Source organism: Vigna angularis, chromosome 2 (genome assembly GCF_016808095.1).
Source record: "Vigna angularis cultivar LongXiaoDou No.4 chromosome 2, ASM1680809v1, whole genome shotgun sequence".
NCBI classification, from domain to species: Eukaryota; Viridiplantae; Streptophyta; class Magnoliopsida; order Fabales; family Fabaceae; genus Vigna; species Vigna angularis.
Window position 1 is genome coordinate 7,987,341 of NC_068971.1, and position 17,516 is coordinate 8,004,856.

A 17,516-nucleotide genomic window follows, 5' to 3' on the forward strand; every position below is an offset into this window, starting at 1 on the left:
CCTAGAAAACTCCAACGGTTACCTTTAATCGATTAAAAGGTATTTTAATCTATTAAATCAGAGAAAGTTTGAATTTTCAGCTTTAACAGTGCAATTTTGACTCTGGTTATCAATTATATAATATGAAAGTACATGGAATCAAAATCACTAAAAATCTAAGTCCTAAACACTGAACTACAATTATTACAAAAGCTTTTCATTGCAATACAAGTCTTCATAACATCTTGAATCTTGATTTCTCTTTACTTGATTTGGACATCATCAAAACTTCATATTCATCATTTTGCTAACATTCTTCCCTATTTTATGATAATAAAAACTCCTTTGATTTAAAGCTTTTAGTAATAATCTGGATAAAAACACAACTTATGCAAGAAAAGAGCATTAGTGAATAAACACAGATAAATTAGCTTTAAACATTTTCTCCCACTTTTTTTTATCATAATTAAAAAGTTGTGTTTAATGTTCTCCCCCTAAGATAATACTCCCCCTTAGTAAAAGCATGTATGCATATGAGCTAAATATATTTCAAATTTAAAGATTCATTCAAACATACACAATAGTAGATTTAAAGCATATAATTTTTGGATAAAGAACTTAAACATCTTTGTTTAAACATACATTGAATCATACAAGATAAGAATTTTAAATCGTACAAAAACATGACTAGTTTTTCAAATATGCGAAACTGGAACGCATTTAATCGATTAAAGCTAGGTTTCATCGATTAGGTTTAATCGAATATTTTGAAGAATAATCGATTAAAAGCGTTATTTTTTGTAAAACGCTTAAAAATGAACAAAATGAATCAAAATGCACTCCTAAGAGATTTCTAAAATTCCTAGATCTCTTATAATTTTTACCCCTTTAGATATGTCTTCAATTTCGTTGTGTAATGATAATCCTCTAGGTTGTTGTCACATTTTGTTTAGATCTTCATCTTGGGATTGTCATCATTCCTTGGTTCATTTGTTGTCTTCTGCAAGTCTTCATATTCACCTGCATCTGATTCATCTAACTCAAGAGGTTTTGCCTCAAGGTCTACAATTTCATCAAATACAACATGCATGTATTCTTCTATTTCAAATGATTTTTGATTGAAAACTCTATATTCTTTGCTTGTTAAAGAATATCCAAGAAAAAATAAATTCATCGGCCTTGGAATAAAATTTTGTTTTTTATTATTTAAAATATTTAAAAAAAAATTTAAAAGTTAAACATTAGGTACCCAACTACTTTGTATGTGTCCTTTGGGTTAGATTGAAAAAAAATTGAAATCATTTTACAACCCAAACATATCTACCACTTGGAACACCATAATGCTTAATTTTACATTTATTTGAAGTATGACCTTTTTTCTTACAATAAAAGCATGATATCATATTTGTGTTCCTATAAGTTGTTCCTTTTTCTACCCATGTTCTACAGGTTTTATTATTATGTTTATTTTTAATTTTAGAAACATACCTAATTTTAACAACCTTATTTTCATTATTTTTACTGCATTCTCCTAAGGTTGTTTGTTCTAGTAGTTTCTTAAAATTTTCACAAGATGCACATCCATCACTACTTGTAAATTTACCCTTTTCATAAAATAAAATTTTATTTTTTAAATCTTTATTTTCTTCAAAAATATTTTCAAAATTGAATTTTAAATTTTTTATTTCTTCAAGAATATTTTCAATATTTAATTTTAAATCTTTGATATTCTTTTTCAGCTTCTTATGAGCTTTATCTAATTTTTCAGATTCTATTATTAAAGCAGCATAAGTTTCATGCAATTCATCTTATATTGACTATAATTATCAGAATCGTTAAATGTACTTACTTGGCTTCCAATAGTGTTATCGCCCGCCATTAAACAAATGTTTGCTTCTTCATCATAATTGCTCAAGTTAGAAATTGTTTCATTGTCATTGTCCCATGCGATGTAGGCTTTCTTTTTCTTGAAGAACTTCTTTTCTTTTATTTCTTCACTCTTCTTTTGATTTGGGCAGTCAGCTTTTAAGTGCCCTCTTTCTCCGCAACCATAACATCTATAGTTTGAGGAAAATCCTTGATTTTCTCTCTTTTCGTATTTAAATCTTCCTTTGTCTTTTGATTTCATGAACCTGATGAGCCTTTTTATCATGAGTCTCAAATTTTCTTCATCTTCTATTTTGTTCATACTCCTTTCTACCTCAGATTTTAAGGCTAGAGTCCTTTTTTTCTTAGTTTTTGCTTCTTCTTCATCTAGTCTTCAAAGGTCAAGTTCATGCTCTCTCAATTTTCAAATAATGTCGTCATAGTCATTGTGTTGAGATTTCGTGACTCAGAAATTAAAGTCACTTTTGGTTGCCACGACTTGTCTAAAGATTTCAATATTTTTATGTTAAGCTCATCATTTTTGAAAGACTTATCTAGTCCAATGAGATGGTTTACAATGTTGGTGAATCGTTTCTTAACATCTGATATTCTTTCTCCTTGGTTCATCTTGAACATTTCGTATTCCTGGATCAAGGTATTCTTTCTCGCTCTCTTTACGTCATTTGTACCTTCGTGGGTTACTCTCAGCACTTCCCATATTTCTTGAGCAGTCTTACAAACAGAGATACTGTAAAACTCATCAACAGTTAAAGTAGATGAAATAATATTACGAGCTTTTACAACATTTTGAAACCTTTTCTTTTCCGCAATAGTCCACTGAACATGGGGCTTTGGTTCTTGCATATTGTCAGTAGGAACAAACGGGCGAAATGCAATAACTTCCTAAATATCACAATCAATAGACTCAATAAATATTTGCATTCTAACCTTCTAGAATGCATAATTTTCACTTGTGAATAGGGGTGGTCTATTGATAAAAGCACCCTCTACAAAAGTTTGATATGATCCTGCCATTTGAATAACTATCAAAATTGAGCTCTAATGCCAATTGTTAGAGCGGCTGCAGCGGAATGGTTAGCATGGAATAACAAACCAAGATGGGGTGAATTGGTTTTTAATAATAATGTGTGCCTTTTAAAATTTCTTCTCAATTTAACTTACTAAGCAAATAATAACGATAAATAAAAAGAGTAAGGTTGAGAGAAATTTGCAAAGATGATTTTATCCTAGTTCGGATCTTACCAATCCTACATTCAGTCGCTTATCTCAAATCAAGATAAACAGTTCACTACTCACAAAACAATTACAAATTACAATCACAAAGAAACAATTTGTAAAAGTTTAAAAACTACCTCTCTTGATACCACAAGAGATGAACATGCACCTCCTTTGAGTTTTCACAAAGGATGAAACACCTCCTTCAAATACTTCACGAAGGATGACTTTCTCTTCCAAACACTTCCTAAGATGCCCCAAGTATGAACCAACTATTCCTCTGTCACTGGAGTAGCACTTCACCAGCTCCATAGATAAGAGTTTCTTTAGCTGAACAAGATCACACAATTCTCAATGATTTTTGAGTTCTTAGAGCACAAGGGAAGAGTTGTTGTTGAAGGAAAATGAGAGCCTATTTATAGACTCAAGCAAATACTCTTATGTTCTTCGTTTCCTGACATTTAACGCTTTAAATTAATTAATATTATTGTTAATCGATTAAAATGAGTACAATGACTAGTTTTAACGGCTAGAAAACTCCAACGGTTACCTTTAATCGATTAAAAGGTATTTTAATCTATTAAATCAGAGAAAGTTTGAGTTTTCAGCTTTTACTCGGTTTAATCGATTAATACTAGTTTTAATCGATTAAAACGGTACGATTTTGATTTCGGACATCAATTATATAATATGAAAGTACATGGAATCAAAAGCACTAAAAATCTAAGTCCTAGACACTGAACTACAATTATTATAAAATCTTTCCATTGTAATACAAGTCTTCATAACATCTTCTTGAATCTTGATTTCTCTTGACTTGATTTCTCTTGACTTGATTTGGACATCATCAAAACTTCATCTTCATCATTTTGCTAACATAGTTTTCTGTATTCTGGTGCATTCTTTTTTATGGTACAAGATTTCATACAAATTGAAAGATTCTTTACATTGTAGTTTTCGTTGAACTTCTAGCTGTCCAAAGTTTATATTTAGAACCGTACTCTTTAAGTTATTCTGCCTTAAGTGCATTTTTATTTTTACCTTTTTCAATTGAACATGATGGCACACACAGTTTCTTTGTTTTTGTTGAATAATAAAATGTTTTTTTTATTAATGATAAGGTGGCTAGTGAAATTTTTGGTGCTTTTCCTTTAAAATTTTCTACCAACATATTTTGTCTGCGGATATTGATTTCTAGTTGCCATGATTATGTGTGTGTTTTTAATCTATATAATGAATGGCCGGTTGAGTGTTAATAATGATTAGCTAATAACGTCTTATGATTAATTTGTAGCAAGGTTGACTAATATTCTTCTCATCCCTGCTCCATTTCCATTTCACATCAAGTCATTTTCGTATTGTCAATCTGTCTTCTGTTATGACTGGGGTCTACTACTTCATGCTCTGAGTGGCACTACCCCAGTCATTAGGATAATAGTCTGTGCATAAATGTCTTTTTCTTCTCATATTTGCCGTGTGCTGGCTGTCTTTGCATGGGGCTGCATATCTGCCATCACTCACTACTGCTGTGAGGGTTTTATTTGTTTCATGTTCTGAGTTGAGTAATGGTTTTGTAGGTAAACCCAGATGCTTCGCTGCACGCAATGTTTTGAAGGATGCCCAGCATATAGGGCACCCGGAGCGCTCGAGTCTATGACCATACCTTTCATGCATTATGATATCTTTCAAAACATTTTGATCTCTGCTAGAGTCATTATTGTTATTTTTCCATAATAATATTATGGAAAAAGACATTAGTCAAGTTCTTCAAAAAGTCCCTGATGTTGTTTTCTAAGGTTCGGGTCTTGTGTGTTTGAAAACCAAGGGAATGAAATGAACAGCAAGGACTGTTGTGATTAAAACAATACAACTCAATTAATTAGGGCTTATAACTTTATGGTCAACATGGAGGGAAGAGAAGTTCAATCTTCTTCAGTATATATCAACCTGATAATTGACCTAATTATATATATCAGCATAAAATAGTAAGAGTTGATTTTAAATTTACTAGAGAAAACAGAGAAAGGAAAAGTCTATGGATAATGGTATATTTTTACTTAGTTAAAAAGTTAAAGAAAAAGTTGACCTTCGTTAAATTGTTTAGTTCATTATTTTAATTCTCTTTGCTTTCTTCAATCAGCATTAGAACTTTTCATATTTTGTGAATTTTTTTGTTGGCACAGTAGAGATAGCAGTGGTGACTCTCTTTTTCCTCCACCACCATATCCCTTTCCACTTGCTTCCTTTAATTGTTCTTTTAAAATTGTTAGGGTGTGTTTTAATTGTTGATTGGGAGACCACCCGACCAATTAACGACATTCAGGTAAATCTTCTTGTATTAAAAGAAATAATTCTCTTGCTTTAAACAAAGGTTCCGTGGACTGTATGAATTCTCTCCATATAAATATATGTTTTTTTTTATTACTATATCACCTCTCCAATGACGTAGCTTTTTGTCATGCATTCTATTTGTGATATATGAAATAATCTTTTGCTGAAAAAGACAACCCAGTTTGAGCACTAGTGATTCGAGTTTGTCTAGTAACCTTTATTCCTCTAATTTTGTTAACAAAAGAAAATAGCCACTTCGTGATAGATATATGAAGTATCTAACAAATATGTCATTTGACAGAACTACCAGGAATATTTGAGATTAAAAGCATGGGTAGAAGTCTTGCAACGATCACAAAGGTAATTAACATGAGAAGAGATTCCATAATGCCCCTTGTTGGTACCTGTGGTTTTAGTCTTAAATCTCATATTGGATCTATTTTTTTTTTGTTTAAGCTCTTTTGTACTTTATATGAATATTTTGCTGTCATTGATTCTAAATGATGCAGGAACCTACTCGGGGAAGATCTTGCCGAAATGAATACAACTGATCTTGAGCAGCTAGAGAATCAACTAGAGGTAGCACTGAAGAATATTAGGTCAACAAAGGTAATAACATATTACCAACTTGTTTCTACACTTAACTCTTCGCAAATCCTTTCACTTCTTTTGTGACCTTAAGATTTCTTGGATATTGTAACATATATTTCATAATTTCTTTCAGACTCAATTCATGCTTGACCAGCTTGATGATCTTCACCACCGGGTATGCTTGCGTTTTTTCATCCTTAGTAGTTTCTGACACTGTCTTATTCTTTGGTGTAACCTTGGCTTTCACAAACTGAATGCAGGAAACATTCCTTGTTGAAACTAACAATGTGTTAAGGAGTAAGGTAACAACTATTTCCAATTCAAATGCTATTTTTTACTTCAAAGTGTGTTTGTTGATAACAGATTCAACCAGATTGGTGGTGATGATGCAAACGTTGGAGCTTCATCCTTGAGTATGCATGGATTCGCTTCTGGGTGGATGCTTTGATGACATTGAATTTCTTTTAAAATTTTGTTGAGTCATATTTTTAGTATTTAACCTTTGTATTGAATATATGTATTGTACATCTATATTGAACATATGTAATGAACATTTTTCTTTTTAATTTTTATGTATGACAATTAGTTGTATGAATGATATTAGGTTGAACAATTAGTTGTTTGAAAGATATTAGGTTGAACAATGTAGTTTATTTGATACAATATTATTTAATTTTAGTTCATATTAATTTATTGTTTGTTTTGTCAATAAAATCATTTTTATCATAATCCAATTTTATTACAACAAAAATGAAACAAAAAATGAACTGTATACATTTTCGGTCGTTTTAAGACCCCGGTTAACTAAACCTTGCAAAATAGGAGCGGTTGTGAGAGAACCTCAGCTAGTTCTAGCGGTTTTTGTGTAATCCCGTTAATACCGACGGTTTTGTGTAATCCTGCTAATACCAACGATTTTCACAAAACTCCTAGAAATTTTGGTAGTTTCTGAAAATCTCCGCTAATACCGACAATTTTCACAAAACCTCTGGTTTAGAAAAAAACCGCCATTACTTACTTAGCGACGCAGGTTTTCCTAACGGTTTTCCCAACCGCGAAGAATGTGTTTTCCAAGAGTTAAAACTGTCGGTAACATTCAAAGTAACCCCCGAAAAAATTGTTGATTTTTGTAGTGTAAATAAAAATACTGCAGAAAAGCTTTAAAATGACATAATTTATAAAGTTAAAAATAATCTTTTATATAATTAATATGAGAAAGTTTGTACAAATTAGTTTATGCATAACTTAATTTTAACTTATGGTTCTCCTTATTTACTTCTCTTAAGTACTTCAGCAAAAATTTATTCAAATAAACCCTTTGTTCTTTTGGGAATTTGTAAAACATTTCACAATCTTCAATTTCATATAAACGAAAAGAAGTGCAAGCGCACATACCAGAAGTATACTTGCATATTCGGGTGACATGTCTTGGTGAGTACAATATAGTCCTGGATAAGCAGAAAAATACAGACAAGATGATGCAAAATTTATTGCCCCTAGTAATAATTATATTAAAGGCTTTGAGTACCCACATCTATGGTCTTCTTTTGAGAGTTTTTAATAAAATCGCCAAAAAATTTTGAGGGTTTACAAAATCGCTGAAAATAAACTCCTATTATATTATATTATTTTTGTAGTGTTAATATATATTGGAAATTTAATCCATGGTTGTCTTCATGCACTGCATAATCTTTGTTATGATACTATTTTAATTAATTTACTTGTAACTCTAACTATGCTAAATTAAAAAAAGTTGTTCAATTAATGTTGAGTGTCATGTATGAGATGGATTTCTTCGTCATTTTGGAAGATCCTAGTTATTGTGTTGGCCAAGTGAAATATGAAGGTGTTATCCTCAACAAGTTAGAGGCAATAGTTTAATTAAATTAGCTAGTTGTATTGAGAAGTTAACATGTTTTATGATTTAAAATTTGATTAAATAGATTGAATTACTAAAATATTAATGTTTTTGACAATCATATTAATACACCTTTGATCTTTAAGTGGATGATTCTTTATTTTTTCTTTCCTATAGCCATTTTGTTTGAAAAACATATTCATTCACATGTGTTGTAATATGGTCCATGTCTATCACTGATACAAGCAATCTTTGATTGATATTCTGTTATGTGATTACATACGGATTTGTCCGTATGTAATTATATACATATCATTTCGTATGTAATTATATATAGATTTTTTCGTATATAATTAAATACATATTCTTTTGTATGTAATTATATATGAATTTTACATACGAATTTTTCCATATGTAATTCCATAAAAAATTTTACGTACATAATTACATATGAAAAAATTCATACGTAACATTACCTACAACTATTTTATATACTGATTTTTGTTCATATATAATCCGTATATAACACCACTTTACATACAAATTTTTCAGCTTACGAATTTTGGTCGTATACAACTGCGATTTTTCTTGTAGTGGGTTTTGTGAATGATAAAAGGGAGTGATACACCAATAGTTGTTGTAGATATAATTAGTAAGAACCCAAATTCATAATCAAAAGACATTCCAACCACCTACATGGAAGGTGTAGATGACAAGAATAAGTTTGGGAATATTGGCACAGAGGCAAAAACCAAAACAGTTCATACGAGAGTCAGAGCCAATATAAAAAATCACTACAAGAAAAACAAGAATTATCGGCAATCAAAATCCATAAGAAGGTAAAAAATTCATCACGATTTTTTTTCGATAGACCAAAACTTGTCTAAAAATGCAGTCGATAATATTTGTTAACGGAACTTTATATCTGTTGGTAATTACTCATGGAAAAATTTTTTGGTAATTATAAGAAAAATTCGTTGGTTATTACTAAAAAAAAAATTCATCGATAAATTTCGTCAGTAAATACTACGATCTTGTTCACCTTCTTCTCGTCTCCTCTTCTTCCTTAGATTTTAACTTTTTTTTATCATTGTCCTTCTTCATTTCAAAATCAAAATGAAAACGCATCTTCATTCCAAAAGCAAAATGAAAAACCGAAACGAGGAATCAAATGTTTTAGAAACCCTAAAATTGGGAAAAATCTCCAAGCTATTTTTTGAAATTCATATATGGACATTCCAAGATTTGTGCTACTCGTTCGTCATTCCCAAACGGCTCCTTATGGGTTTCATAGCTTAAGTGTTCTCGCTTTATCACATGCGGTGATTTTATGTGCTTAACGGAAGAGATGATGATGTGTAGGACTACTCTGATTAGTTCTTTGGTGCTTTCGCATTATGCAATGGCTATATTTGATGCTTACGATGTTCATGGTGGGCATTCATGGTGATGAACATCGATGGCTGATAACTTTGACAATGAAGGCACACTGCTTTTTCTTCTCCACTTGCAGATGCATTTTTTTTGGCACATTTATCTCTCTTCATTTTGCTTTGCTAGAGCTACGGTGGAGAAGTGCAGGTTGCTTCTTCATTTTCGTTGGTCATTGTTTTTTGGTGTTCTGCTTTCGAGAAGCCTAATTATTCTAAAGGTTATACACCTTCGATATTTGAGTAATAGATTTGCTGCTCTTTTTATTGACCTCTTTTTATCGACCAATTTATCAGTGGACATTTTTGTTAGTAATTAATGATACATTTTTCTATTGGTAAATAAAATATGAATTATGGATGGAAAATATGTTGATAAATGAAATATGTAATACTAACAAAAAAACTCATCGATAATAAATCTGTCGGTAAAATATTTTGGTAATTAAAATTTTAAAACTCATTATTAAAAAATGAGTCGATAATTCAAATTTACTGATGAATTTACTTTCGTGAGTAATATTTTGATGGTAATTCTATGAATTTTTTTGTGAGTGAAAAACACAATGAATCTACACTATGCAGCACAAAAGGTAAAATTCAGCTATTTCTTTATCAAAATCAAAATTTACAAGGGAATAACAATCCTCAAATCCAATAACAATGAGTGGGGGAAAAAGAACAAATATTGTTCATACAATTGGATCCAATCCAGACGAGAGAAACGAAAGCCAAAAACCCTAAGCACAAAAATAACAACACCAATTTCACCAATACAACACGATGGCTTTTATTCTCGACACAAAAGGCTCCACCCCCGCACCCACAATGAGAGAATCCATTAAGGTACGAGGAAGACAATGATGATGAGAGAAGGATCACAAGAAACTGTTGATTCAAGAGAATGAAGTCACTGGGTTTTGAACAGAGAACACATCAACGACAAGGTGAATGTTTATCAAAGAGAGAAACCAATTGGAGAAAAAACGCTCGCAGAAGGGTGAAGACGGAGATTGTGCTAGCGTGGCTGGCCAAGGTGCTTTCAATCGCATTGTGGAGGGCACTAGTGGTGGAGATGAAATGTGGCGTTGGAGGAGGTGAAGTCCATGAAAAAGGAGAAATCCCCATGTTCTATGAGCGTGACAACGCCTCACAAGTGGAATAGAGACAATCTGAATTAGGATTTGTTGGTGGATCTACATCTCAGACCCAATCTCTCATTAATATTATCAAATTTATAAATATTCTTACACTACAAGAAAAATTGTAGTTACATATGATCAAAATCCATATGTAACCTCCAAAATTTGTATGTAAAGTGGTGTTACATATAGACAAAAATTTGTATGTAAAATGGTCGTAGGTAATGTCACCTTCCTCTGAAAAATGAACCATTACAAGTTAACTCAATTTTTATATGTATCCTCTTGATAGTACCTTTTATGTTGTTTATCAAATCAAACTACCAAACTGATTTGGACAATTGAACTACCTAATTTTGGCTACTTATTTCTCTGCTCATTATTTATTGAATTAAATAATTTGTTTACTGAATTTTTTGAAGATCACTTATAGCTATATGCTCTGATTATGATTTCAAACTTTGGGATATAGCTGCCCAGATTCCTTACTGTTAATTAGTTAATCATCATAAATTATCTTTTACGAGTTTAAGGAATGAAAAGTATTGACATTGCAAGCATATACAACACTAAATTCCTCCTCCAAACCAAACTCCTTTACAAATAATGCACAAAGTTGAGAATAAGTACGAAGTGGGTAAACTGCTAGATGTGGAAGAGGTAAAACAAAGGCAGTTGAAAGCTATCTTGAACAAACTAACACCACAAAATTTTTCCAAACTCTTTGAACAGGTGAAAGAAGTTAATTGTTACAATGCAATCACCTTCATCGGTGTCATTTCACAAATATTTGAGAAAGCTCTTATGGAACCTACCTATTCTGAAATGTATCCCAACTTTTAATTACATCTGGCTTCTGAGTTGCCTGATTTTAGTGAGGACAATGAAAAAATAAACTTTTAAAAGGTTTTTATTGAACAAGTGCCAAAAGCAATTTGAGAGGGGTGAAACAGAACAAGAAGAAGCAAATAAGGTTGATGAATGGTTACTGAAGTTTTCTAAGTCATGCATCGACTAAAAATTATTGATGGATATGGATTAGTTTGGTGAACGGAATTGGAATGGCATTCAAAATTATAATTTCAACTCCTATTCTCATTTGTTTGGAATTATTATTTATATTTTGGTTGGTTTCAAGTTAAAACTCCCATTTTTGGATTGTGTAAGGAATTAAAGATTAAAATTATTTTATGTTTATTTTGAATTCCATATTTAGTTATATCTTTTTAATTAGGGGTAGTTATCAGTAAAAGTGTGATGGAGGAGGTGAAGAGGGTAGCAATAACTATAGGAGTGGTGGTATGGACAATGGGTATTGATATGGAAACAATGGTTATTAGTGATGGGTATTGAGGGTAGCAATAACCAAGATTGCTGATTTAGTTACAATAATATCATATCAAGCCCTTTAATCACAACCACCATAACATTGAACATTAAGATCAAACTCAGATAAAGGCACAAATTAATGAGGGGGCAAAAAACCCGAGGGTAAATAGATAAAAGCAGATATTAATGAAGATATGTTAGTGGAGACCTAAGAAATCTTACCATAGACAGGACAAGCACAACACACACATGGAACAGAGAAAACAAGAGAAGGGAAAACTCACGGGTAAACATACCTTGCTTCACTTTCCGATAGATCTTTTGCTTGAGTGTACAACACTTTAAGCCTTCCCAATGAGGCATCCCAGGCTTCTCAACCACTTCAAGACCTGTATGGAATTCACAATAAAATTTCAACAACAAAATAAAGAGATATCATAGCACAATACAAGAATAAACATTAAATTATAATTCTCATAAATGTAAACAAGTTCAACCACTCTAGTCAAGCAAGAACAAAATGTCTTTGGCTAGTCAACTTACAATCATTTGTATTTGCTTGATGCTGAACTTGCTTCTGTTTAAGTTTCCCGAACTTGTTGTAAAAGCTTCAAATATCTGGAGAGCCCTCTTTCTTCTTTATTGAGAGGCTTCAAGTTCCTGCGTATTGGATGCATTCTCAGAAGTGTCTATGCAGGGACTGTTTCTAATTTGATCCATAGACTGGGTATCAAACCAGGAATTCTTCAGCCCAAGGTGAGAAAGTTGTTTATTGTTTTTCGAGTCCTTGTCGGGTAAGGAAAGTTCACCAGGTTACCTGCTTTGCTTTCACATTGCACCTTAGTAGAAACAGGTGACTCAAGCTTGTCAGAATAGTTGTGGGTTAGCTCCACAGGACTGTGAAAAAGTAAATGGGCTACGGTTCTGTCAATGGGATTCGTTTCTGTTTCAACATCTGGCATCCTGACATATCTATTTTGTTTGTTGCTTTCTTCTCTTGCCTCTGTTGGGAATCTAAGTGTGAGTCTAAGTCTCACATTGGAGAGAAATGAGAAAGTAGAGTGGTTTATAAGTGGGAAGACCCATTAACTCATTGCCTTAAGGTTTTGGGTAAAAGTGGTGTCAATCTCTTATAAGGTTGGACTCACATCTCATTGCTCATTGACTCCCCGGTCAAAAACCTCCCCCTTGATACTCCTAACAGTGGTATCAGAGCCGATGGTTGGCCTTGGTGACCAAGGCTCAGACGAGGGTATAGAGGGCTACTCGTGGTTGAATGGGGATGCTTCCGCCGAGGGGGAGCTGTAGAGAGGGAGTGTACCAATGACTCACCCCTTGAGGGGGAGATTGTTGGGAATCCAAGTGTGAGTCTAAGTCCCACATTGGAGAGAAATGAGAAAGTAGATGGTTGATACTCCTAACAGCCTCAACTTCAAGTTCGTCTCTACTACTTTTGTTTGTACTGTTAGTATCACTAGCATAATGCCTTTGAGTTGCACTTTGTGCCAACCGGATCAAACTATCTCTGATACAGAGTCTTATTTTGATGTCCAACTTTGATATAATATCCTGAAGTTGGTAAAATATGGTGTCTTCAACAAAATCATTTCCAACTGCTACTGACATTGTATTAGAATCATCTTGTTCAATAGGTGGATCTGGAGCAGGAAGAATTCTTAGATCTTCATCAGTCCCGTCACTAAGATGACTTGGGATTTCTAGACGGCATTTCTGGGATACAAGAAAACACTTTGTACCTAGTAAGATCACCTGATGAAGTCTGCGACAACATTGGCATAGCAAGCTATGTACCAGAAAAGTTCTCATACATAGAAGAAGCCACATATGGATTTACAATATTCTGAAATAAGGTTTCAGCTCCTTGGATATGCTTTTGTTGACCAAGAATTGGAGAGGGAGAAGATTATACGACAGATGGTGATAATTCATTCTCAAATTGTCTAGCCGATGCTACTGAAGGAGACCAATTACCATAAAAATCTTGCAAGTTATTCTCCTCTTGTTTTACCTGTGATTTTTTTCGAGTTTTCAAAAGATTCTTTTGCCTAAAAACCTGCCATTCCTTTTCAGTAGGCTTGCTTCTAACTCCATCATTTCCCGCATTACCTATGATTGTGCATGAATTTTGTAAAACTTGGGATGTAGGAATCCCAATCTTCTAACGATTTGCCACCATTACATTGAACACACTCTTCTTTGATTTCCAAAGGATCAGTTTCGTTCCCCAAAGCACCAGACAAACTTGGTGTATCCAATGGTAAAGGTGTTGGATTGTTGGTCACATCTTTGGAGGACCAAGGCTTTTGCACCAAACTAGGCATATTTGCTTAGAATATTACGTAAATGGGTAAATTTTGACCAAATATGAAGTCGTGGGGGGCCAAAACGACTTCAAATGAAGAAGTCGTGCCTCCCCTGCAGGACTTCACACTGTGCATTTGACCGGTGGTGAAGTCGTGCACCCCAAAAACGACTTCTGGGTCCTGTAATCAATTACAACACTTTTGTAATTGATTACTAGTGTTTTAAGTGTGCAAGAACCACCCTGGTAAGCGATTACAAGCTTGTTGTAATCGATTACCAGTGTGTCTTGGTTGGTTTTTGAAAATTTTTATTGTGTTGTAAAGCATTTTTGAAGTTAATTATGTGTAATGATTTGAATTTTTGTAAACACACATTGTTGTTGATGACATTGTGATGTATTGTTATGTATAGGAAGAGTAATTAATTTAATGTAAATCATAAGACAAAATCATAAATGAAATTTGTAGTCTTTTATTGAATTCAAAATGCATTACAAAAGGAAGAAGCTTAAATTAAAAAAAAACGACACTACACATTGAAAGGCATCTAGGAAGATGATCCACCATGTGGACCAAAATGACGACGCAGATAGTCAATGTCGTGCTCCACATGCTTAACTCGAGCATCAATAGTATCAAAGCGGTCACCCATGTTCAGCTCCAATTGTTCAAATCTTGCATTCATGCTTTCATTGAGTGTATTGAAGTTGTCCCCAACAAATGTTCGGAGATCGTTGATCCCCCTCATGACGTCATCAAATGAACTAGTTTGTTGTTGAACAAGTGGTGGTGGTGGTTGTAGTTGAGGAGGTGCTTGATTTTGACGTTGAGGTGGAGGAGGAGAATTTCTGTGAACCCATCTGTTGTCAGCGTTTCTGGTCAATCCAAATGACTGTATCACTCCTCCTGATATTGTGGTATGCCTACTAGGTGGGACAAATATTTCATCCTCCAATGGAATTTGAAAATGTTCTAGGATCCGGGTGACCAAAATTGGATATGGTAAAGGAGCACCTGGCCTCAAAGGCTTCTTCATCCTATGTCGGATGAGATGGGTCCAGTTTATCTGCTTTGCCGTCATTATTATCCACATTAACAAAATATCTTTCTCGGTTGCTTGTGCAAAGTTAGAAACACATGGAAAAAAAACAAGGCATATAACATAATGTAATATTCTAGCCTCAGCTGTCATATTGTCGGCTAGAATTCTACTCGTAGGAGGATTGTGTGGTAAACAAATCAATTGTCTTGCTACTTCGATATTGTATTGATCGGTCCAATCCTCAAATAATTTACCTTCAAAGTTCAACCCAACAGAGGGGAGGTTGGCTATGGAAGCAAAAATGTTGGGTTTGATAATAATTTTGACATTATTGACCTCAGTTTTCATTGTTCCATTATCAGAAAATTTGAGGTTACTATAAAAGACACGTACCAAATTAGGATAATAATGTGCAACATCGCAGACAAAATCATCCAATCCCAGATTTTTCAGCATGCCAAAAAATTCAAAACTGTGATCTTCGAAATATTGGTCATCTAGGTATTTTGGGTCAATGATTTGACGGTCATTAAAAAGTGAGAAATACCTTTCAGCTAGTGTAGGAGTGGAAAATTGAAGATTTTGGTGTGCTGGAGTCGGTGACGGTGGTGGTGAGGGTGAGCTTTCAGGGGGTGAAGGTTGACGGCGGCGACATCCCGCAGCTGTAGAAGATGAGCCCCTAACTCTTTGCCTCTTTGAAGATTCCGCCATTTGAGATTTCAATCAGTGCAAATTGAAGAGAATTGAAAGGAGAGTGGAAAAATGTTGTTTAGAAGTGAAACTAGTGGAAGAGGAAGTGATTTTTGAGGTTGGAAAGCTGCTGAAACCGTGGGGAGGCGCTGCAGATCGAGTGGGAATGGGTGTGCGTTCGTAAGGAGAGAGAAAAAGTTGAATTTATAGGGTAGAGTTTGGCTGGTAATCGATTACGGGATTTCTGTAATCGATTACCAGAGTTCTCTGGTAATCGATTACAGAAACCCTGTAATCGATTACCAGTCACTCTGGTAATGGATTACAACAAAACCTGTAATCGTTTACAGGGTCTATCTGGTAATCGATTACAGTATAAACTGTAATCGATTACCAGTGTCTGGATGTTCAAAATTTGATTTATTTGTTGCTTTAGTTTTAATTCAATGCATTATATATTAAAATTGATTTATATATATATATATATATATATATATATATATATATATATATATATTTGTTTTGACATGATGTGCAATAATAAATGAAAAGGATAAAAGTTTCTTATGACATAAATATTTGTGATTAATTAAGAAAATATAGACAAAGTACATAATTATAAATAAATTGATGAGGCAATCTATCTATGTCCTCCAGTCCCACATGTTGGTCTTTGTCGTTGTCGTTGGCCTCGCCTTTGTTGTTGTTGTGGTGCGGGACTCTGCGTGTGTTGGTCTTCATCACTGGGATGACTTTCATTGGACTGTTGAAGGTATTGGTAATCAAGGGTCGGTCGATACACATTTTGTGACGAAGAAGCGTGTTGGTATGAAGATGGTGGAGTCATTGTCGAGGTTCCAAAATAATTGGAAGGTTCTCCACTAAAAGATGATGGACCTCCACTGAACGGTGTTGTCGGTGGAAAGGCGAAATAAGAGGTCTCAACTTGAGGATATGTTGATGTCGGTGGGATGTGTTGTTCGAACCTTGAATACAGAGATGGATGTTGATAGTTGAGATGGTCAGAAGAAGACCTTTGTGGGTCATGATATGGTGGTGATGCACGGTATGCAGATGGCGGTTGGAACTGTTATTCGTGCTCCATGTCATACTACTTAATACAATGTTTGATTGAAGATCGCAAGATAATAAGGCTTTCATAATTTAAAAGGTGGGGATATTGTTCTACCTCTTCGTCGGTTGAATCTTCTATGGGAGCACTATAGCGTATTGTATGAGTTATATACCATTGCATATACTCGGATTCATCGCGCAAGTGACCATTTTTTGGGAATGGAATACCGTTAAATACACGATTATGACGGTCATTCCATAATGCAATCCACTGTTGATGGTGTTCTTGCCAATTCCAATCTGCGTGTCCTCTCATATTCCATTAGTGGATGAGGGACATTTTGTCGAAATCCAAATTGACGCATCACACGGTTTGATTGTTGGTATTCTACAACAAAGAAACATATCAGAGGCACAACTGCCCGACAAGTAGGGGGCACTTCGACTGGAATGATTTGACAAATGTCATCACGTCTGTACGGTCTCCATATAAACTAAAATCTTGAAGTTTATTAAGCCACATTTAGTGCAAAATAAATACACCAACATATGTTAGAGGTCAAAAATACCTGTCTAGGTGATAGGTTGTCTAACTTTTGACGAAATTGTTGTACAATTGTCGTG

The 17,516-nt window shown here is 33.8% G+C and overlaps 1 protein-coding gene across 1 annotated transcript; it reads right to left on the reverse strand.

Annotated features, from left to right (window-relative positions):
* Nucleotides 1-12,324: 12,324 nt before the first annotated feature.
* LOC128195238 (protein LNK2-like) lies at nt 12,325-14,104 on the reverse strand. Its single transcript, XM_052872473.1, has 3 exons — nt 13,890-14,104; nt 13,188-13,542; nt 12,325-12,763 (listed from the first exon to the last, which is right to left on the reverse strand). Exons 1-3 carry the CDS (start codon nt 14,102-14,104, stop codon nt 12,509-12,511), a joined length of 825 nt encoding a protein of 274 aa, XP_052728433.1. The 3' UTR covers nt 12,325-12,508.
* Nucleotides 14,105-17,516: the final 3,412 nt, after the last annotated feature.

What these genes read in the sequence shown, in the direction of transcription:
- LOC128195238 (XM_052872473.1), bottom strand. Translation starts at nt 14,104, where the DNA reads ATGCCTAGTTTGGTGCAAAAGCCTTGGTCCTCCAAAGATGTGACCAAC. An exon ending in AAATTCATGCACAATCATAG is followed by an intron (nt 13,543 to 13,889) that starts GTAATGCGGGAA and finishes ATGTTGTCGCAG; the next exon opens with ACTTCATCAGGTGATCTTAC. An exon ending in GAGACGAACTTGAAGTTGAG is followed by an intron (nt 12,764 to 13,187) that starts GCTGTTAGGAGT and finishes TTCCCAACAGAG; the next exon opens with GCAAGAGAAGAAAGCAACAA.